Genomic DNA, 17,363 nt, shown 5'->3' with positions numbered 1-17,363 from the left:
GGAACTGCATTTATTACGTAAACACAAGCGGTGTTGCACTGACGCGCTAGTGTGCAAATGTACATATAATACTATTATGTTACATCTCTCTTCTTTAATTCAGAAAATCTATTTATCAGAATAACTAACAAACTAGTCAACTAAAAAGTTAATTCAGTTCATCACAAATCAAGTCTCTTGGGTTTGTTAACTATTCTGCCTGAGCGTGTTACATAAGGTTCATTTGGTCTAGAGGTGTTAGAAGAAGCAGTGTGTAGTGGCGGCTCAAAATCTAGTGTAGTTTGTAATCTTGGACTCTCTAGATCTAGTGGTTCTGGTTGTTCTGAGATGTCATCTGGAAAGTCATAATTGTTGTCAAATCTGTTTGCTTTCTCAGAAGACTTTCTGATGTGTTTTCTGTTTCTTCTGTAGACCTTATTTCCACTTTTGACATTATATGATCTAGGCTTAGAATACTTCGAAACTACTGTTCCTGGTTTCCACTTAGAATTAAGTTGCATTCTGACTGCCGTTCCGTCTTGTAGTGGATTATGACTCTTAACTCCTTTCCTCTTATCATAATAATGTTTCTGAGACTGTTTCTCGGAGTCAAAGTGTTTCTTCACCACCTTGAGATCTGGTGTCTTAGGTGTGAGTATTTCCTCGCTCGAAGGTAACAAATTTCTGGGTCGGCGTCCCATGAGTAATTGTGCTGGCGACAAATTAATATTACTCAGTGGAGTAGTTCTGTAGTCTAATAGCGACAGAGATTTGTCTTCGCTTTTCTTCCAAAGTTTCTTCACTGTTTGAATAGCTCTTTCAGCCTCGCCATTAGAACTCTGAAAATGAGGACTCGACATTTCATGCTCTATTCCGTATGATTTACAGAAATTCAGGAATTCCCTTGAAGCCAATTGTGGCCCGCTATCTGACCTTAACCTTCTAGGTATTCCATGGCATGTGAATATACTCTTCATTGCTTCGATGATATCTGATGTGGTTTCCTGTGACAGTTCTTTGACATCAATAAACTTTGAGAAGTAGTCAACTAGAAGAACATACTTTTTACCCTCAAAGTTAAACAGATCACACCCAACCATGCTGTATGGAAGGTCTGGTGTCTTGGTAGGCATTAGCGGTTCTGACACATTTTGATTCTGATGTTCAGCACACCTGCTACAATCCCTAACTGTCACTTCAATGTCTGCATTCATGCCTGGCCAATACATGACTTCTCTGGCTCTCTGCTTACACTTGACTATTCCTAAGTGAGACTTGTGAAACAGATTTAACATGTATTTACGTAAGCTTGGTGGCATGACTATTCTCAGACCTTTGTATATAATACCATCCGAAGTTGATAACTGGTCTCTTGAATCCCAATATGGCCTGACTTCAATTGGAGTCTCGCTTCTTGTGTCTGGCCAACCAGTCATAATTACTTCCAGAAGCATTGAAAGTTCCTTGCTTGTACAGTCTTTAATTTCACTGTATTTCGAATCACTTACAGAGATCATATGCACTGAATCATCTGTAAATTCACATGTCTGTGTATCAGTATTTGGTAGATGTGCACGAGAAAGTGTATCAGAGATTAACATTTCCTTGCCTTTTCTGTAACAGACTTTCAGATCATACCACTGTAGTCTTATTAACATCTTCTGTATTCTCATTGGTGCTGACAATAGAGGTTTCTTGAAGATTTGCTCCAGAGGTTTGTGATCATTATAAACTGTTACTTCTTTACCAAATATGTAGCAGTGAAATTTGCTTGTACTATACACAATTGAGAGCATTTCCTTCTCAATCTGAGCATATCTTGTTTCTGTATCTGTGAGAGCTCTTGATGCGTATGCAATTATACGGCCTTCCTGGAGTAATACTGCTCCCAGTCCATCTTTACTTGCATCACATTCTATCTCTACGTTCTTGTTGACATCATAATATGACAAAACTGGAGGGTTTGTACAAAGACGTTTCAATTCTTCAAAACTCTTGTTTTGTTCATGATTCCATTGAAATTCTATGTCATCTTTTAGAAGCTTTCGTATTGGAGCATCTGCTTGACTAAGATTAGGAATAAATTTTGCTAGGTACTGAATTAAACCTAGAAATCTTCTGATTCCATCTTTGTCTTGAGGAGCTGGCATGTCAATAATTGCTTTTATCTTTGCTGGATCTGGTTCTAAACCTTTCTCTGACAAGATATGGCCCATATAAGGTACTCTGTTTTGCCTTATCTTGCACTTGTCATAGTTCAGCTTTAGATTGTACTTCGTTGCTCTTTGCATGACTTGTTTCAAAATGTGATCATGATGCTCAACATCTCTACCAGCTACTAGAATGTCGTCTATGATGACATATGCTCCTTCAATACCTTGAAGCATTTCATCCATAATTCTTTGGTAAATTTCTGGCGCTGATTTGATTCCAAAGGGTAATCGTAACCATCTATATCTTCCCAGAGGTGTGTTGAAAGTTGTGAGAAATGAAGATTCTCTTTCAAGCTTTATTTGCATAAACCCTGACTTGGCATCGAGAACTGAGAATATCTTCGAATCTGGAATATTAGTGATCACATCTTCAATAGTTTTCATCGGGTGATGTTCCCGTCTGATTGCTTTATTGAGATCTTTTGGATCAATACATATTCTAACTTTGTCATTCCTGAACGAAACAACCATGGAGCTAACCCATTCAGTAGGTTCATGTACGGCAGTAATAAATCCATCAGCTTGCATTTCTTTAAGTTTTTCTTCAACTTTATTGCGTAGTGATGCTGCTAAGCGACGTGGTGGATGGATAACTCCTTTAGCATTTTCCTGTAACTGAATCTTGTATTCTCCTGGCAGTGTTCCAGTTGTTTTAAGCATTTCAGGAAACTCTCTTTGTAACTCGTCTTCTGCCTTGGATTCTATGCTGTCAATCCGTTGTAGTAGTCCTAAACATTCTGCTGTGTCCCCACTCAAAATGTTCTCTTGACTAATGTCTACTACCTCAAACCTTGCTTTCACCTCTTGGATATTATTTTTCAAAGGTAGCACCACTGCTCCTAAAGTCTTAATAACATGATTAGAGTAAGACTTGAGCGACTTTGCTGAATAAGCAAGTTTTACTTTGTCTTTGAGCTTTTCAAACTCTGACTTGACAAGAATGTTACATCTTGCACCAGTGTCGATACGAAAAATTAATGTCTTGCCATGCACGACTAGTTTTACAGTCCACTTGTCTTCAACGACATTGATATTCTCAATATTACCCTTTTTATACTGGCTACTTGCAGTGCTAACAGGTATAATATTTTCATCACTGTGACTGTCATCTTCTACTAGATTGACGTTGCGTCTTTTTCTGCACATTTGAAACCAGTGGTTTTTCTTTTTGCAGAAATTGCATGTGGTTCCTATTGCTGGACATTTTCCCTTTTCGTGGTTCTTGCCGCATTTACTACATAATTTATCTGAGTTGTCTTTAGACTTCTGCTTGAGTACATTGTGTGACTGTCTCTTGATCGCTAGAACTTCTTGGCCCCTAAACATTTTCACTTGGCTTTGCGACATCTCGTATTGTTGTCCAATTTCTATAGCCTTGCTAAGGGTCAACTTCTGTCCCTGATCCAGTAGTCTTAATTGTACCTTTTCGTGTATGACTCCACTAATAATCAAATCAATAAGCATATCGTCTGGGTTGTCATACTCACAGTCCATAATGAGAAGCTTTAGGTCTTTAACAAAGTTATCAAAACTTTCTCCTTCTACCTGCTTTCTCTGATGTGCTCTAAATCTAGACACTCTTTTATTTTGTCTTGGCCTTATGTAGTCTTCTATTTTCTTTAATAGCAATTGCGGATCTCCCTCTTCACTATCATTAATATTTAGAGTTTTGTAAACTTCACGGCCTTATTGACCTATCCACATTCCCAGCCATCCGGCTTTTTGTTTACTATCGGCACCAGCTAACGGTCCTTTGAAACAAAAGCTCACCTGCTGTTGAAATCTTATAAACTCTTGATACAGATCTTTAGCATTCCAATTCAAGATTGGTTGCTCAAAATAAAAAGAAGCCATTATTAGATTAATAAAAACCTTTGTCTGGACAGCTTTTCAAGTTTTATTCTGACACCATGTAGAATATTTGTGTTACACAAATAACAAACTAGTGTTTAAGAGGGAAGACATATTAGGAACTGCATTTATTACGTAAACACAAGCGGTGTTGCACTGACGCGCTAGTGTGCAAATGTACATATAATACTATTATGTTACAACATGTATGGGGGAAGTTTCCCCGATGTGCTCAGCCTTTGGCCTCGCTTCTAATCCGAGCACCTTGGGATATGAGCCATCAGTAATAGGGATGTAATAATTTATATCTGCTTGGATCTTTCCCAGACAGAAGTTTGTTCAGACAGGCAGAAGGAGGTAATCTTCCATAGGTCTAGAGTTATAAGAGTCATAGACTTATGAGGATTAGAAAGTGGCATTTTAAAAAATTGGTATATACTGTATAAGCATATATTATTCAATACACCAGACTTTGTATTTAGCTAATTTCACATACAATATCACATACTATTTCACATACAATATCACATACAATTTCACATACAATATTATGTAAAGTTCCCTATTCAGACTATGCGGTCTATGGATGATCATCTGTTTCTTTGGCCAACGGCCATAATTGTATTTAATAAAAAAAAAATTGCCGACCAAGATATATAGGATGGCTGCCTGGTCCTGCGGTTTGCACGCTGGACTGTCGTTCAAATATATATACGGTCGAGGGTTCAAACCCTGCCCGCTCCCATCCCCCGACGTCCTGCGGGAGGTTTGGACTAGGAAGTAAACTATCTTCAACTCTGAAGGAACATCCGAATTATGTAAAACATTTTACAAACAAACAAACAAAACATTTTACAAAACATATTGCATACTGCGTAGAATGATAATGCTTTTTATTTCTGTAAATAAGAACTAGCTAAAGAGTGCTATAGTTCTAACTGTCTACCTTGACAAGCTCCAAGTATCGCACTATGTAGTTGGTAAAGTTCTTTGTATGAGTCAATCGAACTTCTATTGTTCCATACTCTTTGGTACCAGACGTTGGCCAGTATTGTTCACACTTTTCCTGACACATCACAAATGAACAAACAATGTAGTAAACGCTTTATTTAATATATATTCTAAGTCTCTTTTCGTATAGCGCGAATTAAAATATATCATTAAAAGCTAATGCAATATGCTGCTTCAGTAAATTTCCCAAAAAGATATCACTAATAATTTAGAACATTACCTTTGAATACTCATCTAGATGGGTCAACATGACAACCTGTTCCACTTTTTGTTCCCATAACATCCGGATAAAGTCATTCAGACTGACAAAGTTAGGCCCTGGTCAACAAAGAATGTTAATCTATAGTAACTGTGTATATTGTATAGCATAATATTTTACTTAAAACTCAAGTGGCGTTGATTACAGTAACAGAAGTTCTTGACAGCTTTGCTTGGATGATAATTGTTATATATGTATTTAATTTTATATTATATTTAGGTTTATATTCAATATTTCAAAAATTATATTTGAATCTTTATTTACTATGTAAATTCAATTTTTATTTTCCAGAATGTATAATAGACCAAATCTATAACACCTTGCTTCACATTCCAGTGCAAAGAGACACATAATAAAACGTCACGACTGCAAACGTCAAGTATTAAAATACTGTATTACTGTATAAGCATATATTATTCAATACAACGTCAAGTATTACAATACTGTATTACTGTATAAGCATATATTATTCAATACAACGTCAAGTATTACAAACGTCAAGTATTACAATACTGTATTACTGTATAAGCATATATTATTCAATACACCAGACTTTGTATTTCGTTAATTTCATATACAATTTCACATACAATATTAAGTAAAGTTCCCTATTCAGACCCTGTGGTGTATAGATGATCATCTGTTTCTTTGGCCAATGGTTAACCAGTAGGGCGTCATGTGGCCAGCACAACGACCAACCATTTTTACTTTCCCCAACTAAGGTAAGCAGGGGCGGACTGGGTGTCAAAATCGGCCCGGGAATTTCTATAAAATTCGGCCCACAAATTCTCTATTATATACGTGATGGGCATCCATGTCTAGGTGTATCGGTCCTTAAAAATCATTGTTAAGTTTGATAATGTATCGATATGCATGCATACAGTGAACTCTATATCTTAATAAGCAATATAGCGTCTTTTTAAATCAGCAATTATGTAGGCCCTTAAAAGATGAAGCCTACTAGTAGCACTGTCTACATTCTACATTTTATTTTCGGAAAATGTGTTTGATTAAAAGACTTTTTGTTTAAACACGACGCTCAGAGGGCCTTTTATACAAATAATAATGATAACATAATAAGGATATTATAAAACCTTTAACAACTTGATATGTGCCATAGGGACTTCGATCAGGCCATTTCGGTGGCCCTACCGGCCCATTTGGGTACCGGCCCACCGGGCATTTGCCCAAATGCCCATATAGCCAGTCCGCCCCTGAAGGTCAGGTGCATATTAGAGTTGGGTGGACACAGGGGCGCCCTAAAAATCACGACGCTCAAAATCCCAGCCATCATCGAGATTCGAACCCACGATCCCAGGTTCAGAAGCCAAGCTTAACCACTCAGTCATTACGCCTCCACATAAATATTACTTTTAAAATATTTTAACATTTGCTGCTACTGAATCAAAAACCTATTTTAAAGAAAGAAGTTTAATATTCTTTATCTCAAGATTTATATATATTCTTATCATTAACCATTATCATTAATTCATATCATTAATTCATATCATTAATATATGTTTTTAATTTATTTTTTTAAAATAAAATATTCACCTTGTGTTGCAATATATTTGTATCGGTTTTGATGATTCTATAAAAAATAAAAATATCAGATGTAAAAAAGTAGTATCCAATAAATGGAATATAGAAAAGATAAATAGTATTGAATATAGAGGCAAGAAATAGTATCGAATATACAGAATATAAACGAAAGATAGTATCGAATATAGAGAATATAGAGGAAAAAAATAATTTCGAATGTGTGGAATATAGTTAGTCAAGTAAAGAAACAAAATATTTAAGTGAGATGCTGACTAATTTTTTAATTGATCAAACGTTTCCCTATCACTAGTCATTGCCAACGTGAGACTCCAAAAGCAACGAATGAAAGTTTGTTTGTGGTAGTTGTCAACGTTACGTGTGTTGACGTAGTATTATACTATTACACATGAGACTGGTCACTATTAGTGTGTCGCGAATGTCGTAGAATGCTGGTTTCGTGCAGGGGCGGACTGGCTATATGGGCATTTGGGCAAATGCCCAGTGGGCCGGTACCCAAATGGGCTGGTAGGGCCACGAAAGGGCCGCTTGGATGCCACTATGGCACGCATCAAATTGTTAAAGGTTTGTTTTATAAAACCTTATTAAATGTCCATCTGAGCGTTGTGTTTAAAAAACCCAACAAACTTTCACAGACTCTACAGTGTAATACTGTTTTAATATTACACATTTTCCGAAATATTGTGATGGCCTACATCCCTAGATAGTGCTACTAAGAAGGCTTCATCTTTTTAGGGCATACACACTAAGGGATTAAAAAGCAACATAAGGCATATATTTCTATAAAGATTTAGAGTTCACTGTATGAATGCATACCGATACATTATCACACTTAGCATAATGACTTTGAGCACAGGTAGGTCTATAATTAGATGCCCATTATATGATAATATAAAATTTATTGGCCGGATTGTATAGAAATGCCCGGGCCGATTTCGACACCCAGTCCGCCCCTGTACTTTCGTGCTTCCCTGGAGTCACACTTGACACGTGACAAACATAGATACTACTGATTGACTTAACGCCATTTTAGCAGACAAAATATAAAGTTTATTTGATGACAGTAATAATACTACCGCACTTCTTGGCAGTTACATGATCCAATAAGAAACAACGGGTTCCGCAATGTTGTTAACCCGGAAGTGGTAATGGTCTTGAGCCCATCGTTACCTACAAAGTGCTTCCAATGGCATGCGTCTCAAATAGCCTCTGACAACCAGTCCAACTTCTGGCCTTCACGTGTGGCTCAGTTACTAAGCCTGGTGGAACCGTTACCACAGACAGGAGAAGGGGCAAAGGCGAGCAACTGGCGCCTAAACCAGTAAGCTTCGGGCAGGAGGAGCTCGTTATCCTTGGTTGGCTACCCATCTAGGAGAAGGAAAACTCTGAATCCAAACCTCTGCTGCCCTGCGGCTATACCTAAACACGAGAAAGGCTTCGGGAGACTCTGAGGAAAAATCAGGAGCTGGTGACCCTTAAGCAGACTGTGCACCGTGCTACAGCCTGGCAGATCCTGCTGCGCTACTGATCCCAAACTGTATTGGATATTCCGTTCCTTTGGTCACATCAGCTGTGCGGAGAGGGGGGAACTGCTGTGTGGGCGACATCGTTCCGACCATAAACAATGCCCAGTCTTTCATCTCACTTGCTCTGAGATGATCCATAGTCGTTCTACGACTGAAGGAGGCCAATAAATGAAGAAACAACGTCTATCCGCAGCGGTATCAAATATATCCAACATGTCAAAATCTCCAAAATAGACTTCTAGTAACGTCCGCATCACAGCGGGTACAAATACTTCAATAATAATAGTACAGAATAATAACTAGTACAAAAGCATGTCTCAAGTGACCACTGGCTTTGACTGCCAGAAAGATACTTTTTGACTCAAAATTACTACTTTACTCTCTAAGTCGCTACCGTTCTTACCGGACCAAAAAATACTACTCACTGCCTGAACTAAAAGTCAATTTAGTCATTCTACTTCCTGTTTCTATATCAGGAGTTTCACGTGTCTTTTTACCCTCTTAACCCGAGGTGAACATTTAACAGGCAATTTCAACTGAGACTGTAACAGTAGTTACCTACCCTAACATAAGATGCGTTGATATAGTCGTCCTCGGGTTCATTTAAGGCCTGGAGATGGACGCGAGAATGATCGTCTGTCAAGAATTGGAAATGTTAGGTCAGAAGTAAAGGAATAATATTTAAAAAAAAATGATATACATTACAATTGTTAAATTATAATTTTTATTTATATACATTTTTAAAGTAATAAATATTTTTAAAAATGTATGTAATTTAAATAATAATGAAAGTAATCTTTATTCTTCGTGAAGAAATTTGTTTGCAATTGTGCATTACTAATAACTGCATAATTGGAGCAAACAGTTTGTAGGATAGCACATTGTTTCTTTTAACATTACTTTTCGAAATGTACAACAGTGAGTTATTTATGGCTATACGATGTCATTGCCACAAGAACAAACTGTTTATGTGTCTAGTTATTTTGTGATCGGTGTCTTGTATTTTCTACGTGATGGTAAATGTTAAAAGATAGCATGCCTTATGATGAAATTTTAAGTTACTTTATATGGCGGTCTGATACATACATGGAATAATGTCCTTGTAGCGATTCTTTCTGTTATTTTGTTTACTCAGTCCCACTTTATAAGTAACATTGGCAGGTTCGGGAATTCTCTAGGAAATACACACAAAATGAACAGAATTTTACTTTATTGAGCATATAAATACATTTTCAATTGAAACAAAACATTTGATTTTAATCAATTTCTGTATGTTTACTTAATATGTTAAAAACTAAAAAATAATTAAAATATGTTTATCGATTGTACATGACGCTGCATTGTGATATACAGCAACCATCAACAGTCTAATTAACTTTGCCATCACCTGCTGGTATATTAATATTTCACTGGCACAAAGACTTAGACTAAATAGACTAATTAAAAAAGCATCGCATATTACTCGAATACAGCTACCATCTCTTGGAGAGCTTTTTCATGAAAGATGCCTTTCCAAAACACTCTCGATTCTTAAGGACAACCTGCACCCATCAAAACACTGTTACATAAGATCTGAACGAAGTGGTCGTCTCCTTTCCATTAGGACTAAAACTGAAAGATTTAAAAACTCCTTTATCCCACTTTCGGTCATAGTGTTACAAGATCAGCTGTCGTCATCGAGAAGTACATAGAAGTCAAATTCATAATGATTGTGAATGTGTTTCGTGTATGAATGTTGTTCAAATTTTTCATCAATACTGTTATTGTACAGTAGTTACGCTGATGTTGTCAATTGTAGTCAAACTGAATTTCCATTTGATTGGATCAATAAAATTATCTTATCTTATATATTGTATACAATGCCTGTGTTGTGAGTACTCTTCTATATGGTAATGAGAGTTTGCCAACATATATGCAACAAGAGCATGGATTGGATATGCCTTCGCCGCATAATGTGCATATTCTGGAGAGATCAAGTCTCCAACCAGAACGTTTGGAAAGAAGTCAATATACACAGCATCTATGCTCTTCTTACACAGAGAAGAATATGCTGGCTTGGACATGTCACTCTCGTGCCGTTCTGGTACGAACCTCGCCGAGAGCAAAAGAAACGAAGCTAATTAGACTTCTCACATTTGCTACGCTGTTTTATGTTTTAATGGTAGCCAAAAAAAAATCGCATTTAGTAGAAGTTAATTCCATAATGAAAATACAGCCCTGATTAAACATGTGAAAGTGTACCTTGAATTCGTCCTGGAAAAATTTACTGTTATGTGTGTAGATGTATAAACCCAGGTCTTTGACACTTATTGATGTTGGAAGTTGTTGGACTGGGACTATAATAATAATAAGAAAACAATGATTAATTTGTTAAATGCAGTAGTACGATTTATAATTGTGTTTATTAATAGAGGTAATTAGTAAAAAAGAATAAAAATTAGGTGTTAAAATGATAAATCTATTGAAAATAAAATACTTAATTACCCTCTTCCATGTTGGAATATGATTCGTTTAAATTAGTTCTGCTAAGACTTTCACATTGTGTATATATTTTTGACCTCGCCTCCTTGCTATATTCAAACAAGAAATAAACACAGCACTTTATCTCTTCGACTATCACTTGAGCAAAGGTTTATATGATTTTAAAAATATACAGAATTACGAAATGAACGCATAAATAGTCTAATAATAAACAGCAGGCTAAATCAAGCCATTTCTTTGTTAATCAAACTAAAGCAGGATATAGATCTAAAATCTCGTAATTAAAGGATAGCTGTTGAGCAGAGGCGTAGTGAGGGGGAGGCAAGGGTGCAGGATGCCCCGGCGCTACCTTCATGGGGGGCGCAAATAATGTATCTTGCCCAGGGAGCACGTTTTGCTCTCTACGCCACTGCTGTTAAGGGTGGCTGCCTGGTCAGTTGGTATGCGCTGTGACAAACCGTTTTAGCTCACTCAATGTATCACTCAGGTCTAAGCATTTAATTAATTTATTCACACGCTATTAATCATCAATTTTACTAATTTAGCCAATCAAGAGCTAAAACATCACCATAACCCCTCCAATCCAACCCCGCCCCCCTAGGAACAGAGTCACATTTACCAACCCCACCTTGACACGAGCCACACTAGACTCTTGACAAGAGTACGCTCAAAATATCTATCTTGGCAAACATCCGTGGACCCCCCCCCCTTTCCGGAAGCGGCTGGTCACTTCAAAGAGCCCATTCAATTCAAACGCATAGGGCAAAGTTGATCGGCTGGCGCTAGCAAGTATCGAGGTGTAATCTACCTTGCCCTGGCCACCTCCGACCATCTCTCCCTCCCCCCTTTGTTCTCTGACCACCTGGGCAAAGCTCCTGGACTTTCAACATACGCGCCCTCGCGCAATGTTTATCCCCCGGAAACTTTCGTCGCTGTCAAGAGTGGAACTCTTTGTCGAAAGACGCCAGATAGTCTGGGCCACATTTGCTCCCACACCCCTCTCGCCACGTGAATATGGACAAGATTTTACTGTCCGAGTTATTCACGCTTGAGAGCTGACAGGGAGCGCACCGGTCTCTTGCTTGAGCTCTACATATTCTCACCCCCCCCCCTATTTCTCACACTTTGGATTGGTGATATGTTACTTAGTAAAGTGCTTGAGAACCATTTTTCTTAGGGATGTGTATAAATTTGTGAATTATTTACTACATTATTTGTGTACATATATGCATGTATTTCTTATCATGGATAATGTAAGTAGATTGCCTTATGTATTATATTTTATACCACGACTTTCACGGCTGAATAGTCAAAGTCATCCCCTTCATCTGGACTATAATTCATTGTCTATTCTGATTATGACAATTTAGCTCTTCAGCTATTATTATTATTATTATTATTATTACTATATCGCTGATGAATTATCGCTCAGCATATGCCTTTAATATATTATTATTGATCAATTCCTTGGCAGGGAATTATTATAATATTTCTGTAAACAAGTCTTATTACTAAGTATGTATTTACCTATGCTCTATGTTTACTTATGTGAGAGCACGGGCGAGTATCAGACGTTGATCTCCGTTTCCCCTTACATCTCATTTGTCTAAGCAATATACGTAATTATCTCACCGTGACTGGTGTACATTACTCCTATTACTTTGTTACTTATTACTACTTGTTATTTCCCTTTATCGGATTCCCCGCTATTATAGCTGTATCCCTTAATGCAGTGATGCCCAACCTAATTCAACCCGCGGGCCATTATAATTTCCAACACTCATCTCGTGGGCCACATGAAAGAGAAGTTGTAAATTGAAATGAAATTGTTCTGAAACTATTTTGGTAGAAACATATGGATTTGATACTTAATTAACAGGTTATTTGACAATTATACTTTTTTTAGGAGTCAGACATAACCTTTATTTCTCTACTTAAATGTGAGCAACACCGGCTAATTCTGTGGTCTCTTTTTGATAAATATTTCCATAGATCCTCCAATATCTAGGCGTAGTTTAACAATCTTTAATTCGCGCTCAAACATATATCACCATATTAGTTTTGTAATGCCGTTTTTATTTTTTGTTTTATTAAACAGCCACACTTTCTTAATAAAATAAATATGTTGCCTTATTATCATGTTCAAGAAAAAAAAAGTAAAGATCTGTTAACTTTTCCAGGGAGATTCTACATTCAGTGTCCCATTTCATCAACACAGAAATGTTAAAGATTATGATAACAATCCATCAGAGAAAAAGTGAGGGCCCAAACGTAGGTAAAGATACATTTTTTAAACTTTTATTTTGTTTGTTTGGAAGGTAGATTTTTACACTTAGTGCCGACATAGCGGTGGGCCGGATGGAACCACTTTCGGGCCGGATATGGCCCTCGGGCCGTAGTTTGGGCATCATTGTCTTAATGGAATACAACACTTATTTGTTAGCACCCTTTACTATTTATGAAACTAGTTATAGTTTATCTACATCATTTTGAAGATGTTCTTTGCGGAAAGACATCTACTCTCCAGTGGTATCATTATGGCTAAACCTATTAATGCATCATGTCGTTGCAGCTTTTATTTGTAGGCAACCTCCACTAGGTGTCCTATCAACCTAAAGCTGATACCAGATTTATTGGCACCAGATCTGCAGATACCAGTCTTACTTATCTTCATATCTTCATAAGTGTTCAAGCAACACGCTAGACGCTGGATTGGCTGAATGGTAGACGCAGCTTTGGACTGCACCCGAAGCCTGGATCCACCACGCCAGCCCACCAGCAGACAGCATCAGTACCAGCCACACCCGTCTCACCAGTGCAGCACCGGAACTAAAGCTAAGCAACCAGCCAAATGACACTCAGACCACTTGGTTCTCAAATCGAATGATGATAGACCTATATATGTAAATACGCTAGATCCCATCCTAGCTACTGTACAGCATTTCACCTTGTAATTATTTCTCTTGTATAATAAACTGTACATAATTTTTTACATCTAAATATAGTATTTGTTGCCTGCATCATAACGCTGTGCCTTTAGATTATATGTGCAAGTGTGGGTTCTCAAATCATAAAACCCCATAGACACCCAAAACGGCCAAATCCTAATGCACCTTGTCACATGCGCGCTGGACTGTCGTTCGGTTGTGTTGATGGTAACGAGTTCGTAACCTGTCCGCTGCTCTCCCCCGTCGTCCTGTACATTTGGCTTAGGAAGTAGACTGTCTTTAAATCTGAAAGAACATCCAAAACATAAAAAAATAGAATTAAAAGATGGCACCACAGCAAAGTCTTAGCAAATGAATAGAAGAGACGTAGCTAGGGTGGGGGAATAAGGGGAAGAATCTGAAAATCCTCCAAGGACCTCAATTGAAGGGAGCCCTCAAATTAGTGTTTTTTTTACATTAAGTATTAAATATTACGCAAAATGCTGAGCCCCCCCCTAATGAGGTCAAGCCCCCGGGGGCCCCCAAAAAATTGGCAAATTCATAGCTACGCCACTGGAATAGAAGTTAAGTTAACAGTTAAGAGTAATCTATAAAAAAAAAAAAATTGTTTTGCTTGAGACGTAAACTACAGCCTAGAGATTCTCTTACTTGAAAAGTATCACCACAACGATGAGCGCTAACAGAAGAACGATACAAATTAATAAAATCACAGTCAATGGAGAGCCTTCAGAAGGGATCCCTGCGGAATGGCAATATATCCATACATTGAAACACATCAACGCTGCATCTGAATATTATGTAATATTTATAACTAAATGCATTTTTCATAAAATGTTCTGAAATATTAGAAAGTTAACTCATTGGTAGCAAATGACAGGTGTGTAAGAGAAGGGAAGAAAAAGGTGTAGATTTTATGAAGACTAATTATTTAAAAAATCAGAGGAAAAATAAATGTAACAATATATGTTATTCAACTTTCTAAACTTACTTTCCAAACAGAAAGGCTGTTTGTATTCTTGCACACATCCTACCAGACATTCACCAGTTCTGTGGTCACATCGTGAGGCTGAATTATTTGTTGCGCAATGCAAACTACAATTTTGAGCACAGTTTTGACCAAAAGTATTTTCTGTACAAACTATAAGACATAACAAAAACAAAAACAAAACAAAAAATAAACAAATTGGTATAATAAAATTAAGCTTCAAATTTGAAGATAGTTTACTTCCTAGTTTAAACCTCCCGCAGGACGAAGGGGGATGGGAGCGGGCAGGGTTCGAACCTGGGACTATCAACAGTCCAACGCGCAAACCGCACGACCAGGCAGCCATTCGTAGTGAAGGATGAAAAAAAAACTTGTTCTCCCCCACCCTCTTTTTTTTCCTTAGCCGTGCTCTCTGTCGCCTCGATAGTTACTACAGAGTAGATTACTTGTTCTCTCCCCCCCCCTCCCTCTTCTTTACGTGAGGTAGAAATAAAAAAATAAAGAGTGATCTTTCTTGGTCACTACGGTCCGGCCCTGCTATTTTGTGCATACTTTTTCTCCCCCCCCCCTTTTCTTGTTTTTTTCGTGGGGTGACTATCCGCAGAAAAAAGAGAGTGATCTTTCCTTTGCTTCTTCTTCTCGTCCAAACTCTTGAGCGAAGAAGAGAACTATATTTAGAGATTGTATTTTCAGAATACAATTATCTTCAAGCTCCGAGCTTTGTATTGATAATTCTTCTATTCAAAAATCACCTGCGTGGTGAATGGGGCACGTGTGCTAATTATTTCATAATTTAATTTGTTGTAATGAATATATTTTATGTTGTCTTATATTCATTGCAGGAAGGATTCTTATAGCCTTCAGTACAACCGCCATAACAGTCACCGCTGATGTGGTGACATTGTGACCCGTTCCTAGCTGTTAGACAAAACAGACTACAATTTTTACTGCAAGCAGTCCCATATGTGTCATCCTCACAAACTGCAATTAAATAAAACAATTAAAGATACAATGCTAAAATATTTCAAAAACGAAATACTATATAAAAAACATGTATTTAATACTAAAAGTAGATATACATAGAAGATACTCATGCAATACCTACAGAGGAAAAATATATATAAGAAACGCATAGACGTGACTCGTGGAAGCTACTCATACGTTAGATTTTTATGGAAAAAATATTAAGAACATATGTAGTAGAAAAACATTTAGCTTACACTGGCTTACGAGAAAGGAATATATGATATAGAAGATTCAGAAATATATATATATAAAGTAAAGTCAAGTTTCCCTTTTCAGACCTTACGATCTATGGGGCAGATGATGTTAAGGTCATCTGTTTCTATGGCCAACGGTTATCGAGCAGGGTGTTATGTGGCCAGCACAACGACCAACCGCCTTTACTTTCCCCAACTAAAGTCAGGTACCCATTATAGTTGGGTTGACTCAGGGGCGCCCTAAAATCCAGAAATTCAAAATCCCAGCCTTTACCGGGATTTGAACCCAGGACCTCAGCTTAACGATTTGAACACCGCGCCCCCATATATATATATATATATATATACATTTAATTGATTTAATTTCTAGAGCGTTGTTCAAAAACAAAAGGCTCAAGGCGCTGTGATAACATTACAAACATAAACATGAGAGCTAAAATGACAAACTAATCTAGAAAATATTTAAAAAGATAGGTCTTAAATTTTTTTTCTAAAAATTAGTGTAGCATGTTGTCTGTATAGATCAATGTGGATTGAGTTCCAAACCGTGGAATAAAAATGCCCGCAGACCGTAGCTTTTGAGGGAGATGGCACCACTAGAAGCGTTGAATCCATTGAGCGTAGGGCTCTCAGAAGGACATATGGAATGATCATTTCTCTAAGGTACAAAGGCATTTCTTTGTTATAGATACACTGATGACAAAGTGTGGCCACATTATAGTTGATTCTCGCTTTCACGGGAAGCCAATGGAACGTGCGCAAGAGCGTAGAAGCAGAGTCTCGTCTTGTTTTCTTTAAAACTATTCTTGCAGCGTTGTTCTGAATACGTTGCAGTTTGGCGATTTTGTCATCGGGTGTACCTGCTAGCAGGGCGTTGCTGCAGTAGTCAAGGCGGAAGAGTATGAATGCTAGAAAAAGCTTTTGTTTTTAAATCTGTTGTTAATTATGGTCGGATCCGGCCTAATCTGCGCAGCTGAAGATAACGACCCTTGCAGAATTTACACTGCTGAGTGGGTATGCATACATAGTGAACAATACAAGGATAGATGGCGTAACAAGCTCTTTATCTGCTCCCCTAATATTTCAGCGGTGATCCTAAATAGCTCCTTTGAAGAATCAGAAGTTTCTATTTTTGGTCAAAATGTGCCTAGCTTTTGCGTCTCTAATCATGCGGTTTACCTTGTTTTTTTTTCTAGGATATATATTTGTCGATGTATCGTCCGACCTGTCTTTTGGAATGTACGTTCGGCACGTCGGTGAATAAGTTTGGGAGTCTTTATGTCTTCCGTCATCCAGGGTGCAGATGGCCTGAGACTGTACGATAGGTGCA

General features: G+C 37.5%; 1 protein-coding gene across 1 annotated transcript in view; it reads right to left on the bottom strand.

Annotated features, from left to right (window-relative positions):
• Positions 1-14,961, bottom strand: part of LOC106050508 (receptor-type tyrosine-protein phosphatase kappa-like) — a 36,120-nt gene extending 21,159 nt beyond the window's left edge. Inside the window, exons 1-11 of the mRNA XM_056028655.1 lie at positions 14,817-14,961; positions 14,477-14,567; positions 13,994-14,113; positions 10,884-10,969; positions 10,641-10,735; positions 9,486-9,573; positions 8,937-9,035; positions 8,519-8,670; positions 6,868-6,904; positions 5,275-5,372; positions 4,990-5,109 (exon numbers count right to left, since the gene is read on the bottom strand). Coding sequence (XP_055884630.1) covers positions 4,990-5,109; positions 5,275-5,372; positions 6,868-6,904; positions 8,519-8,670; positions 8,937-9,035; positions 9,486-9,573; positions 10,641-10,735; positions 10,884-10,893 — 699 coding nt within the window. The 5' untranslated portion in view covers positions 10,894-10,969; positions 13,994-14,113; positions 14,477-14,567; positions 14,817-14,961. The remainder of the gene's footprint in view (positions 1-4,989; positions 5,110-5,274; positions 5,373-6,867; positions 6,905-8,518; positions 8,671-8,936; positions 9,036-9,485; positions 9,574-10,640; positions 10,736-10,883; positions 10,970-13,993; positions 14,114-14,476; positions 14,568-14,816) is intronic.
• Positions 14,962-17,363: the final 2,402 nt, after the last annotated feature.

This window comes from Biomphalaria glabrata, chromosome 5 (genome assembly GCF_947242115.1).
Source record: "Biomphalaria glabrata chromosome 5, xgBioGlab47.1, whole genome shotgun sequence".
NCBI classification, from domain to species: Eukaryota; Metazoa; Mollusca; class Gastropoda; family Planorbidae; genus Biomphalaria; species Biomphalaria glabrata.
The sequence above is the reverse complement of the archived record's forward strand: the minus strand, read 5'-3'. Positions and strand labels throughout refer to the sequence as shown.